At 53.9% G+C, this 14,815-nt stretch overlaps 1 protein-coding gene across 1 annotated transcript in view; it reads right to left on the bottom strand.

Moving 5' to 3' along the window:
• TRIM8 (tripartite motif containing 8) overlaps nucleotides 1-14,395 on the bottom strand; it is a 30,204-nt gene extending 15,809 nt beyond the window's left edge. Inside the window, exons 1-2 of the mRNA XM_041415903.1 lie at nucleotides 13,463-14,395; nucleotides 12,525-13,180 (exon numbers count right to left, since the gene is read on the bottom strand). Of these exons, the coding sequence (XP_041271837.1) occupies nucleotides 12,525-13,094 (570 nt within the window). The 5' untranslated portion in view covers nucleotides 13,095-13,180; nucleotides 13,463-14,395. The remainder of the gene's footprint in view (nucleotides 1-12,524; nucleotides 13,181-13,462) is intronic.
• Between the last annotated feature and the right edge of the window lie 420 nt (nucleotides 14,396-14,815).

The following is a 14,815-nucleotide window of genomic DNA, read 5'->3' as shown; positions in this document are numbered from 1 at the left end:
CAAAGTGACACATGGGGGGATGGAGGGAACCAGTCTTGGGGTGGAGGGTGCAGCCCATCCTGCACCAGTGACCAAAGTGGGACAGGAAATGTCCCTCCTGGCAGCATAGCACTGCCAGTGGAAGCGTGGGATGGAGGGGCATCTTCCACTGCTCTGGCCCGTCTGCCCAGCGTCTCACCTCAGGTTGTCCCACATCCCTCTAAAACACACAGGGATGCTCTGGTCCCACTGGAGAAACTCTGCCTGAGTCTCCTTGATGTGAAGCAGGATTTTTTCTTGCATTGCTTTGTACCTTTATTTCTTAGATTGGCTGGGACCCAGCACAAAGCCCTACACCCAGCAACCTTTTCTGCACACCAGCAACTGGAGAAGGCAAGAACTGGAGCTCAGCCTTGCTCTTCATTATTTCTCCCCCTGGAAATGCAAGCCACCCACAACGACCACATTTTGGGGATGGCAAGTCCCGAATGCACTAGGCATGGCACAGTACTCCTGGCTTGCAGGAAATGTGCAAAAAGTGCTCTGACTTACTCGAACGTGACGTCCCAAATTCCCCACCAGCCACGATCACAGGAAATCTTTGGGACCTGTCCCAGGGCTGCCTCATTGTGCTCCAAGCAGCAACAGCATGAATGAATCATGCTCCTCAACGTGACACCCAGCTCCCAGCAACGTATTCGGGACCAAAATATTTACGTTGCAAATGAGTAAGAATAGGACCAGATCCCCTCCCCAGCCTGGTGATATAAAAAGGACAACCTGGTCTTGCATTGAGCAAGTGGGTGGCAGGATAGGAAAACAGGAGGCAGAGACAAGCCTCATGTCTTGCAGCCTGGATGTGCCCAGCAATGCTGAATCAGAGCCCTTCCCAGTTACAGCAAAACCCCAAAGTGGCAAGCACTGAGACCACAAACCCTGCGGTACCACGCTCCTTCTGGGTGACACGCGAGGGAGCATGCTGGGACCTGTAGTTTCCAGCCAGCCAGCAGCAAAATGCCATCCCCCAGTAAACACATCTCAAATTAAGTGATGCAAGGCCCCCAGACTCCTGGCAAGGTGCCAGTAGTGGCTTCCTGTTGGCAGGCACTTGGCCAATTCCCATGTGCTGCACTAGCCCCCCTTCAAGGAGAAGCCAAGAGCCCACACCCCACAAATCCCCTTGCCGCTGACCTGCAACCTGCCCTTTCAGAAGCAACGTTTCTGCATGGACTGCAGGATGCTCCCAGAGCTCTGGCGCAGCCCTGGCCCTGCCTTGCTGTTGAGCCCCTCCACCTTTGCTCCATGGCACTGCAATGCCAACCCCAGAGCAAGACCCTGCATCCAGTGCTGGTCACACTTCAGCTACCTAAAGCCCAACAATGCATCCCTCGAGGGGTCCCACAAAGATGCCACTGAAGCAATCAGAATCTTAGGCAGCAAAAAGCAACACACTGGTGTGGTGTTTTCTGGCAGAACAGCACAAGCAGGCAAAGCTCAGCAAATCACCATACCAGTAAGGCTGGGGACAGCCATCTCCCCACAGGATCCCAGATGGGCACACAGCCACCCCGGGGGTGCTGCCACCCTGCGCTCCAGCAAGAGCAGACCATGCATCACATCCTGGGCAACGTGGCACCCCTCTCCTTGCCCGCTCACCCTCCCCGCTGTGCAGGAAATTGTGCGCCCGGCTGATGTCAGGAGGCATCACTTCACACAAAGGCCAGGCTTCCTGGCGGGGAAGGGGTGGGGGAGTGGGGAGGAAGGGGAAGAGGAGCCCGGGGCAAAGGCAAACGGCATCTACAGCTCCTTGTGTGTGCAAAAGGGGCAGCAGCAGGAGACAACATGGCCTCTTCTACTTCAATTGCCCTTGCACCCAGAAAAGAGAGGCAACATGGTATTTCCTAGTGCCCTTCACAGGAGCCACAGCATGGCCCTGCCCTGCACCCTGTGCACCCCTTTTAAGAATACACTGAAAAGAAGGGACTCAAGTTTATTTTAATTTGCTCCTGCAAATAAATCACTTCCATTTTCTCCATGCCAGGCTGTGGCTGTTGCCAACCAGGGGACACAGCTCCCTGCTTAGCACCCAACCAGGAGAAAAAACACTTCTATGATGAGATCTAACATCAGCACCCCCAAAATCAGCACGAGCGTGTACCCCACCTGTCTCCTATTCATGGGTGGCTAAATACTCATGGTACCCAATAACTGATAAATACAGATAAAAATAATATATTGAGGACCAAGGCAAGAGTAATCAGCAGCCCTCATTTCCCAAACTCCTCTCCCCAGTATGCTCCCCAAAGCCAAGCATTTTTCAAAACATGGCCTATCACAGTACCCACAGCACCAATATGACCTCCTGCTTCAGCATCTCCTCTCCTCCTACCTCTTGCAGTCCCAGCTCACCCCAAGGCACTGAAAGAGGCTGGTGCCCAGCACCAGACCACATTGCTTTTATCTCCAACTCAGCCACCCTCTCAAGGACAGGAGCACTCTGGGCCAGCTGCACAGGGACCAGTGAAGAGGGCTTGGCTGTAGGGGACCTGCAGGATGTGGTCGATGTTGATTGAAAGGGAAATCACCGATATTGCAGAGGGCAGCCAGGGAAGGTGGATTTTGGATGTGGGCACCACCAGGGAATAACTGTAAAGGAGCAAACCCTGCTGCTCTCCTTCAACGTGCTGACTTGTGCTCCTAGGAGAAGGCCTGTCATTGGTTTTTAATCTCACCCGATTACAGACCAGTCTTTGACATTATTGATCTCAGGCCCCTGAAGTATCATTTATCTTCTGTGTTTGACTCGGCCATCAGAGCTCGACAGCTCAGATCCCAGTCAGCTCCATCCTCCCAGGGAGCCAGGGGAACTGCTCTGCACAACTCCAATCCTGCTGATTCACGTGAGCCATATTTGACGCTCAGTTTCCGTCCTCACATAAGGTGTCTTTCTGCCTACCTGGCATTTCATTTTCTGACTCAAAAATCCAGCTCCTCAGGTCTCTGGCAGACCAGCATTGCTTCCTCAAGCTTGGCAGTCCAAGGTGCCTCTAGTGTGCCCTGCTTCCCCCTTCCAGTTTCATTATCCTCTTTCGAAGAGGATGCGGTGGAGACACAAATGTTATGGGATGTGCTGAGAACTGCACAGGGACTGGGGAAGCAGCGCCAGCAGTCAGCGTACAACCAGAGAAGCCATTTCTAGCTGTGACCCACTGCCATTTTCTAGAGCAGAAAGGACCAACAACAGTAGCTCTTCATTCCCTGGTGAGACTGTACCCACAGAAAAAGCAGGCAGCTATCGTGGCTTTCTGGTGGCTTCTCCTTACCTGCCAGCCAGCACAGCTGCCACAGGGCCAGCTCATGACTTTTGCTTGACCTTCAAAACGTCAATGTCTGCTCCCTCCACCAGACCCAGAAGAGATGGGCTGATGGGCTCCCCTTCCCCTGGATACCTCCTTCCCCCACCCAAACTGACAGACGCTCCCAGCCTCCACTGTTTGGGAAGCACAAGGTTTTCCTCAAATGCCTTTGTCAATAGTTACTGCATGCAGCATGCATACGAAGGCTGTCTTTTCAGATGCCTCCTGTTTTTCTCTCCTGTGAAGCCAGGCCTTGTGTTTTGGGAAGGAGGAATATTTCCTGAGGAAGGCTCCAGTGGGCAGTTTTAATGCAGAGAGAGAGGAAGGTTTTGTTTTTGCTCTTCACCTTGTTATAATTTATCATATTGCTGAAAAGCACTTTGGTAAATAGAGATTAATACCATGTGCATTCATAGATTGTAGCAGGAATCAGCCTTGGGGAGGACCAGGGGAGGAAGTGCCTGGATAGAGGCAGCTAGCAGGGTCCATGCTCTGCAAGGTACCACCATCAGTAAAGCAAGCTCCAGTCTCCAGGATTGCTTCCCCACAAGGCCATGGACTTCTGGACTCCTAGCAGGTCTCCCCATCTCTGCTTACCTCTCAATTAGGGTAATACCCTGGCCTCCCCATCCAGACTTTAGATTGTTGCAGAGATTAAAATTATCTTTATCTCCCCTGTTTTAAGTAGAAAGCTACAAATTCCTTAGCTGGAGGACCGGCCTTGGTTTTACCTGCTGGACTTAAATGCTTGGGAGATGCATTTGGAAAGGGGTGGTCTTCACAGCAGGCATTATTTCCAGTTCCCTGCCCAGATGCCCTGTTGTGCAGGATGCCAGCAGCCAGAGGCAGGAAAACAGCCCCCAGATGTGCTCTCATTCCCTTGATGGGGGCAGGCTCCATCCCCACCCCCTACAGCCAAACTACCTCTGACCAAAACAGAGCTCGCAGGCCTCAGCCACCCAGTCACAACAGTGCAGCTGTGGCAGGAGAGCTGCAATAATTCCCTCCTGGATCTGGCCACCCCCATCACTAAAGGGCTAGCACAATACCAGAGGGAAGGGGGAGCGCAGCACCCGCCCCCGCACTGTCCCCAAAGGGTCTGTGAGGGGGACAGAGACCTCGCAGCACATTTATTCCGCTCCATCCATTTGAGAGGCACGCTTCAAGGGGCTTTTTGCCGTCAGAGGCGGGTGCACCAGGACAGGAAAAGAACAAAGGGAGGCACCGGCACCCCCAGCCCTTTGTCTGAGCGCAGAGGAGTTCACCTGCAGGGAAAACCTGCTCCCACCGCAGAGGCGGCAGCTCCACATGGATTCAGATGGGGAGAGGGATGCGGCCCCCCCTTGTAGCAAGAGGATAATGAGCAGAAGGACGCAATCACATTACCCTCTCCCCTTGCCACACGCACAAGCCCATTACAGTGCACACCAACCCCCCCGACTTACCAACAACCCAACAACCGCAACCAGCAATAAAAACCATTGCCACAGAAATATCAACCCACCCCCCAGTGTGATCGATCTGTGTCTGCGTGTGGCCCAGCACCAGACCCTGCAGCTCGGCTCCACCGACCAGGACTGACTGGGAGGGAAGGGGGTGGGAGACTAGTTTCCAGGGGATGGGGTTTTAAAGCCACACAATAAGTGGCTCAAATGAGGGTTTAGATTAAGCTGTCGTATGGCAAGGGAAGACACTGCCTCCATTAGGACATGCAGGATTTTTCTTCCCTTTCTCCAAAGCTACAGTTCTAGGATGAAGCTTCCAGGTCTCCCAGGCAGGGAGAGGAGAACTGGGTGACGCCGAGCAAATGGGGGATCCTGAACAGGGAGAGATGGGTGGAGGGAAGAAAAGGCAGATCAGCCCTCCCAAAGCCTCAGATCATATAGTCGGCTGCTCTGACAATGTTTACTCATATTTCAGAGAGACACAGCCATCCGGAACATCACTGCCTGCCAACTGCCTCATCTGGAGCCATCCACAGCTCGGCTCTTCCCAGCCCACTCCAGAGACAGCCCCCCCATCAAAGCATCCACACAGCAAGAAACTGAAAAAGGAAAAGTAGGGGTAAGAAACAGAGAAATTACATTAATTCATGTTTTAGGGTTTTTTTAACAGTTCTGGTACATCATCTCAGCAAACAGATGACTTGGAGTGCAACAGCACCGCTGCAGAGTGTAGGGCACCGCGCTGAGCTGGGAACTTCTGCTCATGTTACCATCACAAGAGAATCACAAGACAGAAGAAGGACAACCGTGATGCCCTGGTGAGAACAGGCTGAAGCTGTCCTTATCAGAAAGGAGCTAGGACTGAGAACCTCTTCCTTGAGTTCATCTGGGGGACATATGTAAAAAGTTTTGCGTGCATCCAGTCTCTCATGCCTGTAAATAACCATCCCTCCCTCCATACTGGGGACCAGACATCTCCTCCTCCCATTCCCAAGTATGCTGGATGTAGCTCTCCCAGGAAAAGGAGGGGTAGCTGCCTCTGTCCTTCCATGGAGGAAAGGGAAGGGCAGGACATCCCTGGTCCTGCAAATTTCACAACTCCCCACCAGTCCCCCAGCATCTGCCTCACCCTCTCTTCCAGCAAACAGAGGTTCATTGCAGGAAATTGGCTATCACTGCAAGCAAGCTCAGCAGCTCTGAGTCCTCTGTGCCATCCCCCTTACTTCAACCTGACCAGCATCTCCTCAGCCTACAGGCTGCTGATAAATGCAAGAAGTTGACAAAGTCACCAGAACCTAGCCTAGATCCATAGCATTTTATTTTTTTTTAAAGCAAAAAAGCCAGGCCAGACCAGATTCTGCCCCGAAGCCTGTGTGGCAAAGCAAAATCTTGCTCCAAGTGTTTATTTATAAATCCGTACATACATGTACATTTGAATTCTGACAGAATTAATTCTGGCATCCAGCTAATTCAAAGCATTCCTCCCCCATCACACTACTGTTGCAGGCCAGCCCTGCACAGAAGCTGATTATAAAATGCTGCACTAGCCAGGCATTTCTGCAAAGGCTTGTGCTATTGAGCATTCAGTCTTTCCTTGCTTGGCTATTTCATTGTTTCGGTGTCGATCCCTCCTCTCTTGCCCTGTGTTTCCTGGTTACTTTTGTCCCTGCTCTGGAAGCACTGCTGCTCTCAGCCCTATTTCAGTGTCAGATTGAAAAAAAAAACCCAAAACAATTACATGAAATTAAAGAGAAGAAAAGAAGAAATTATCACCATGTACCAAGATTTCCAGTAAACAGATAGGTAACGAGCAAAAAATAGGCCAATATGCTGCAAGGCAAGCTGCAGACAGCTCTGGGGATAGAAAGCCCGCTGCCCGCCTCCCAAGTACAGCTAAGAAATCCCTGTGTGGTCACACGCTGTCCTCTGGAGCAGAGAGGAGAGAGGTCAGGGCAGCCAGCACTGTAAGAGCCTCTTTATTCTTGGGCAGTTGCACGAATCTGATCGCTTGTGCCCTTTGTGAGACATGGAAATCTGCCTTCTCCTCCCACCCCCTTCGCCAGCCCCTCTTCTGCTCCTCCCGCTCAGATGGGGACAGAGGCAACTCCTTGGCTCCAGAGGCAAAGACCAAAGCAGCAGAGAGGCTGTGGATGCCCCTCTGGCAGGACCAGTCCTGGATGAGCACGCGTGAGACCTTGAGAACAGTGCTTTGTTGGAGCAAGGGGAGGGGAGAAGAAGGGAAGGAGACTCCTGGGGCTTGTGCATTCCTTGCAGGGCTCACCCAGACTCCCTCGTGTGAGGCACGAGGCTGAGGGGTGGTGAGAAGTCCAGGGTGTCCCACTGCAGCTCATGCCTCTCCTATTTCTCCCTCTCCATCATGCTCATGGGCTGGAGGAGAACAGCACGCTGATCACCTCCATGCCAGCAGACACATGACGCTCACATAAGTATCACGCGATAGATTTAGATTAAACAAAGGTCTGGGCTAAGTTCATTATGCCTTCATCATCAGACAAAGCTGGGCTTAGACCTCCTAGTCCAGAGACCAGACCAAGACACCTCCGTCTCAGGGGCTCATTTGAAGTCACTGCCCAGGGAGGGCTTCAAGGTGGAAAGCTCTAGGTAGGCCAGGGCAGTCTGGTGAGCAGGGCTGTAAGCCTAGGCTAAATATTGTTGCTATTCCTTGCAAAGCAGCTCAAGGTCCTCAGGTGAACCTTTCCTTATCTCTCCTCTTTCCACCTCACTCTCCGACAGCTCCTATCCGCACTGCATTGTCCCCTATGGGAAGAGAGCATTCTCCACAGCAGCCCCTGTCCTACTCCTTCACCAAGGCTGTCCCCTCCACACAAGTCTCCTCCCTCCCACCCAACCCACCAGGCTGGCTCCCACATCCTCCATCTCTGCTGTCACTTCTCGGATTGACTCTACACAAAAGACTTGCAGCTGCAGGTCTGGAGCAACCAACCACGGGCAACCTGATGGGCTAAGGGCACAGAAAATGTTCAAGCTTAGCAGGAAAGCAGCGGGGAAAAGCCCGTAATCCAAACCCTGCGGAGGCAGGAGACTGCTCCAGTTCAGCCAAAGATCTGGGACTGCCAGGATACCCACTGCTGCTTGGCCAGCAAACCCAGAGGGGTTTGCAGCAGAGTGGCTCAGCCCGCCCAGACCTCTCTAGGGCAGCTCAGGATGCTACGGGTTGAACTGAAATCTGCTGTCCCTGACAACACTGAGCAGCAAAGCCTGACAGATCGATGTGGTGAGTGGCACGGAGCTCGGAAGCCAGGCTAGGTGGGTGCTGGGATTTCTGCCACTGCCCAAGGCCCAAGAAGTCAGTGCTCATCATGGCAGCGTGACCAACTGACAGCATCCCAGGGCACAATGATCAGCCACATTTAGGAGCACAGTACCATATTCCTGAGGCCCCTGGGCAGGAATTAGGGCATAAGCAAAGCCAGGGAAGGAAAGACCTGGGTTAGGCTGACCTAACCCTTGGGCTGGGCTGGCAGTTCAGCTCGGGGGTGCTGCTGGACGTTCAGATGGCAGGCACAGGGAGAAGCTGCACAACTCCTGCTTTGTAGGACCTGCTGCAAAAGTTGTCTGGGGACCGGGTATGCTCAAAGAGTGCCACAGCAAACGCCTGCCAGGCACCAGCCACACCACCTACAGCCACGAGAGCTAAATTAGCACTCAAGCACTTGGGCACTTGTACTCACAATGCCTGCAGTGAGCTGCGTGCCGTGCTCCTCATAAACAAGTCATCTGGAAAATAAGTAAGCCTGTAAAAATCCAGTCCATCACAAGTTACCAAACCTGTTTCAGAGTAAAACAACCTAGAGCAGCTCATGCCAGAAGGCTGGCAGTGAAGCTGATATCAAGCTTCCCCACGAGTGGGACTGCCTTGGTCCCAGCAAAACATCCCTGGCACCGATGACAGCATAGGGATGCCACATGGGACTTTGTGGTGGCCAAAGCTGGCAAAGAATCAGAATTTCTGGTACAGATTTGACATCCATCTCTTCCTGTGCTCCTACCAAGCACTCACTTTTTCTTGTTCTCGTAATTTAGAAAGCACATGAGTTGGCTTTATGTGGGGTGCTGCCAAAAAAGAAAGCCCAAACCCACTGAGTTGCAGATGGAGTCAGCAGCCCGGTCCCTGTCCCCCTGGATTTGCTAAACATGCACTGCTCTGTGGACAGTGCTGGATGCTGTTCCTACACACCTGCAGGAGGATTCCCAATGCTTTCCTCCAGGTCTCAGCACCACAATGCATTTTCTCCCGCTTAATGTTCAAAGCCACCAGAGATCTTCAGAATGTGAAGGGATTTCTAGGAAGCTCAAACAGGGAGAAATTTATCTCCTTCCCCCAAAACAAAACAGAAGCAGAGTCTCTCTACCCAAGCCCTTTTCCACTGGTGGCACCTCTAGCTGAGGAGAGGCAGTTGGGAAACCTCTGAGTGAGCTCAGATGTACCTGGCCTCAATCAACTGTGTCCCACACAAAGGCAGGGCAACCATGGTAATACCCCCCAAGTGAGTCTCTTTCCCTGACTGCTGACTTCTTACCCATACTCCATTCCCAGCAATGTATTTTCCCCCTTTTTGAATGGAGAAAAAAGAAAAAGCAATACATCAACCTCGCACTGGAGCAACTTTCTTTTTCAGCCTTAGAAGCAGGTTCCCCTGTGCACGCAGGAGGCACGTGGCTGGGGCAGCAAAGGCAAAGATGGAAGAAAAACTGTTTCATTTTGAGACCTTGACACAAACAAAATGAGAAGAAGCAAAAAAAAAAAAAAAAAAAAAAAAAAAAAAAAAAAAAAAAAAAAAAAAAAAAAGAAAAAAAAAGAAAAAAGAAAAAAAAGAAAAGAGGGTGCCTTGTTGGCTTTTCTTCCCCCCCCTCCTCTTTAAGCGCTACAAAAACAGGAAACAAAGGAGAAAACATCTCACGGGGGGAAGGGGAGGTAAGCGCTTTATACACCCACGAAAGAAAGATTAACCACATATTTTATTTACTGTTTGTATTACAGTTGCACCGTGGAGTTCAACTAATTCCGAGCCAGGGCTCTGTGGGTTTGTGCAGCACCTAAGCTGAGCAGGGTCCTTCCTCCAAACCCACCAGGCGCATGTTCTGCTTGAGGCAAACCCTGCACAGACACCCCCCTTCCTCTGGCAGACACCCACCTCCAGCCCCCTTCACCCAGTCAGAGCACTTCTGCCACAACTGCAGTGGGGACAGCACCAGCTGACAAAGTGCTGGTGCTGTCCCCAAGGAGTTTTGAGCCGCTTTTCCCCTTCAAACCGGTCTGTAACCAGGGGTAAGGTGCCCTTTGAAGCAGGTTGGCCACACAGCCAGAGGAATAAATGCTAAAAAAGCAGAGTTTATGGGGAGCATGTTTGCAGGCTCCGGTCCCTCCTCTGGACCATGTGGGACATCCCCTCCACAGCGAGTTGATGTTGCAACCCCCACACTTGCGAGTCCCCCGCACCAAGGTCAGGGCTCCGATCCTCCCAACTTTGACTCATTTCTCAATTAACGGCTTTCTGAACACAAGCCACACATGGAACAAACCTCTCACAATGAGGCCTCCCCCGGACCTCCCAAGCCCAGCGTTACTCATCTGCCCCCCAGTCCCAGTCCATCTTTTCTCGGGATGCTCCAAGTGCGGCTCACCGCCGCTGCAGGGTGAGCAAGCAGCCAGGAATCCCGGGCCTGGCTCCCGCAGGCGGGAAGCCGTCACCAGCTGAGCTCATGCACCCTAATTCGGGAGCCAACGAGGCGAGGCCACCTTCCTTGCTGGCTGGCAACCGGCAGCTTTCAGCCAGAGACCTAGCCACGGCCATGGAGCAAGGGCTGGCAACCTGCTGGGTGCTTTTCTCAGGGGCTCATCCCTACTCCAGTCACTTTATGGAAGAACTGATTCAACTATAGAGAGGATCCTTTGGGCACACCGTCCCCCAGCTTGGTGCTGTCCTTCATTGACCCAGACTCTGTGCACCCAACGGAGCCACGCGCCCAGCGGGAAGAGACAAGCTTATCATCACAGAGAAAGGAAATTAAGATAACGTGGCGATGGAGGTACCGAGGGATTTGGCCAAGGTCACAAAATAATTCCATGGCTCTACGACACAACCGTCTAACACTTTTGGTGTCTGGCCACATATCCTAAAATTTCAAGCCAGGGCCAAAATCCAGCCTAGGCAGTGGCAGATTTCTGCCAGGTCATTAGCAGTGTGCATCCGCAAGAAGCGGCGAGCATCCAGCCATAACAACGGCAGCAACAACAAAAAAAACAGGCAGCAAGAGCGGGAATAAATGAGATCAAAGTGTCCTGGAAAAGGACCTGGAAAAATAGTTTCGGTCCCTGGCTAAGGCTCCTGGGAGATGCACATGAGAACCCCATCCCAGCCCTGCACAGCCCTCCCGAGGTGGCTCCCCACCCTGGCAGAGGGAAACCAAAATGACTCCCTATAAATAGAAGCAGAAAAGCACTTCTCCAAAAGACTGACTGGGTCTTTCCCCTTCCAGCGTGTGTGGCGGAGCTGCTGGCACCTCCGCAGAGGTCGCTGGTTTTCCCCCAAAAAACCTGGAGAGGAAAATAACCTTCTTGTGAGCTCAGGCTGGCTCCTCTCTATACAGAGCTGCACCCCCCCGCCCCACTCCCAGGCCTGGCCATCCAATTGGAAAGTAATTATACTGCAATTTTTATTTATGACTTCTTCGGGTTTTTTTATTGCTAAATGGTGACTCATTTTGGCAACATTAAAATACACAGGAAATCATCCCCATTTTACAGTAATCACCATTCAATTCATTGTTAAATATTTATTCGGCAGACAAGCGCCGAGCCTCTTTCGAAGGGTCGGAGGGGGAGCGGAGGGGCAACCCTGAAAAGGGGGAAGGTGGTAGAAGGGTCACGGCAGGGCTGGCCGCAGGGCTGGTAAATGCCCGCCAGAACTGGAGGGTGGGGAGCCAGGGGTGAAAGCTCCTGCCAGATGGCCTGGCCAAGAGCAAAACGCAGACCCGCTTTCCCTCGAATCCAGGACAAGAGCCCAAACTGCTCTAGGGAGAGAGGCAGCCCTGTGCCCCCTAATAAAAAAACACATTATTTGGCCAAACCCCAAGACTGAATCCCCACCAGTGAGACGTCATGGGTCTCTGACACGTCACGGGTCTCTGACACGAAGCTCTTCCATTGCCAGGGGGAAGAGGATGGCGGCCACCGGCCCCAGTGGGAGGCAGAGGGAAGAGCAGGCAGTTTGACATTCACAGGCCTTTCAATGGACAGGGTCTGCTCCTGCAGCCGCTTTGTCCTCCCAGGAACCCCAATTTTAGGATGACTCGACCTCGGCTGCAGGCAGCTGTTCTGCCTTCCCCCAAACAGCTGCATAGCCCGGCACAAACCTGGCAGACGGCCCCTCCAAATGCCCCTGGCTCAAGACTGCAACCCTTCCCTACACAGTGCACACCCAAGGGGCTGTAGGTCCCACAGCTCAACAGCTACAAAGGCCCCCATCACAGACACCTTCCCCGGGGAGTCCCCCTGGCACCCACGGGCTCCGTCACTGCTTGGCTGGGAGGCCACCCAACATGTCTGCCACAGGGGACCCCAGGCAGAAGGAGGAGCACTGCCAGGATGGATTTTATGTAGGTCCTACACAAACACAGGGGAACAGACACGGCAGGGAAGAGGGCAGCTGGGTGGTCCCCAGGCTGGGCAAACCCGAGTGATCCGGATGGCTGGACTCACCCGGATCTCATTGCGGCGGATCTCCACGTCGCACACCGAGTGTCCCTGGTGGGCCCCGCTGTAGTAGCAGCAGAACTGGCAGACGGCCACCTGCTCGGCCTCGCAGTGGTACAGGCGGTAGGCGTTGTGCTGGGGGCAGCTCCAGGCCCTCACGTCCTCCGCCTCCACCAGGAGATGCCCCCGGGCCGTGGAGGGCTGCTGCAGGTGGGTCTGGACGTGGGACTGGCAGCACGGAGCCTCGCACCTCAAACAGATCTTCTGGGCCGGCAGCGGCGGGCCGCGGCGGCAGAAGACGCAGTGCAGGACTGAGGGGGGCTTCTCCAGGTTGAGGGAGTTGAACTTCTCCACGATGTTGGTGAGCTTCAGGTTCTTCTCCAGGTTGGGCTTCTGGTTGTAGGCCTGGTTGCACTCCGGGCACCGCACCAAGCCCGACTCCTTGGCCCACGCCTCCCCGATGCAGCCCCGGCAGAAGTTGTGCTTGCAGGGCAGCTGGACCGGCTCCACAAAGACATGCAGGCAAATGGGGCAGATGAGCTCCTCTTCGAAGCAGTTCTTCCAATTCTCGGCCATCTCTGCCGGCAGCTCTGTCGACGCTTCCCCCCAGCCGCTTCGGTCGCTCAGTGCGGTCTAGGGGCGGACGCCGGGGTCTGTCCTCCCTGAAAGGGGAAGGCTGAGGGTGAACGGACAGGCTCCCCCCTCCCCGCAGCACACGCCATAAATAATAAACCGCAGCAGATTTTAAAATCGGGGATAAAATAAGCCACAGAGCAGCACTCTAGGAATATCCGGCAAGAAAACGCAACGTCCCCATCGCTTCGTTAAAAAAACAACGCAAATGGTCAAAAAACCCCAACATGATTCTGTTGGACTTACAGCCCAAAGTGCCCCGCTAAAAGCCATTTGCTCCTTTTTACCCCAGAAGGTGAACTGAAACTTACCAAAGGTTGAAAAAAATCCATACAAAATCCAGCAGCAGAGTCCAAGTTCCATATAAAGCTCCTAAATTTAGCGCTCCGGATCAGATTTTTCTTTTCTTAGGTTTGCAACTGACATTCAATATTTTAAAGGGACTTTTGTCCCCCACCAAACCTGGCCAACAGCTGAGGGCAGCGACTCGCTCGAGCTTTTTTTTCCCCTTCCCTGTATTTCTCCTCCCTCTCCCCCTGATGGGAGTTGGGAATCAGAGTCTTTTAAAGGAAACAGATCAAAGGGTTAAGATCCAAAACGGGAAAAGGAGGAAGATTAAAAAAATAATAATAATAGCGACGATGACGATGGCGGAAAAACGAATTCTCTCTGCGGCCCCCGAGATTTGCTTCTAAATCGGAGGAGCAGCAGGGGAAAAAAAGGAACAGGGGAAAAAAGACAAGACAGGAAAAAAAAAAAAAAAAGAGAGAAGAAAAAAAAGCTCTCTCGCCTGCTTCGAGATTACGAGGTCTTGAATGGGAGAGCTCGGTCATTCAGAGCAAACGCCAGCCCAGCACAGCCCGCCCAGCTCCTCCAACGCTCCCGGAGAGGGATGGGAGAGGGGACGGGCTTTGCCACGGGGGGTTCTGAGCCCCGCGGACCCCAAATCAACCTGCTCTCACTTCCCACCAGGGCTGGGGGGAAAAATGCGCCCGCAGGGTCCGTCCTAGCCCGCTCTCATGGCCGGCCCGGGGGTCGCAAGCCCCCGACGGTAACAATGCTTCGGACGGCGCCCGAGCCGGCGGCGGAGCGCTGCCTTCCCCGGCGCGGCCCCGCCGGGAAGGGGCGAGGCGGCGGCGGGCAGCCGGGAGGAGCCGGCCGGAGCGAGCGGTTCCGGGAGAGCCGAGTCAGCTCTCAGCCATCTTGAGCTGCCCGGCTGAGAACGGAGACCGGGAGCGCGTTAAAAATAAAATAAAATAAAAATAAATTAATTTAAAAAAAAAGGGTATTTAAAAAAAGAAATTATAAATAAAGTCACCAGAACAACCCCGCTCCCGGGAGCCACTTCCTCCGCCTGCCCAGCGAGGCTCTGCGGAGGGGCTGCGGGGCCAGGCGAGCCCGAGCCGAGCCGAGCCGAGCCGAGCCGTCCCGTCCCGGCGGGGCCGCTCAGCACAGCCCCCCGCGCCCGCCCCCGCCGCCTCCTCCAGCCATCTTGGGGTCGCCCTGGGCGCCGGAGCCCCACGCCCCGGCTTCCTCCCGCCGCCCCCGGGGAGGCGGCCGCGGCCGGGGAGGGGGGGGAACGCGGAGCTAGGCGGGCGGGGGCGCGGAGCCCCGCAGCGGGAAGGGGAAGGGGGGGCGGCGCCTCGGGCTCAGCCCCGGCGCGG

Source organism: Onychostruthus taczanowskii, unplaced genomic scaffold (genome assembly GCF_017590055.1).
Source record: "Onychostruthus taczanowskii isolate IOZ18803 unplaced genomic scaffold, ASM1759005v1 scaffold5, whole genome shotgun sequence".
NCBI classification, from domain to species: Eukaryota; Metazoa; Chordata; class Aves; order Passeriformes; family Passeridae; genus Onychostruthus; species Onychostruthus taczanowskii.
The sequence above is the reverse complement of the archived record's forward strand: the minus strand, read 5'-3'. Positions and strand labels throughout refer to the sequence as shown.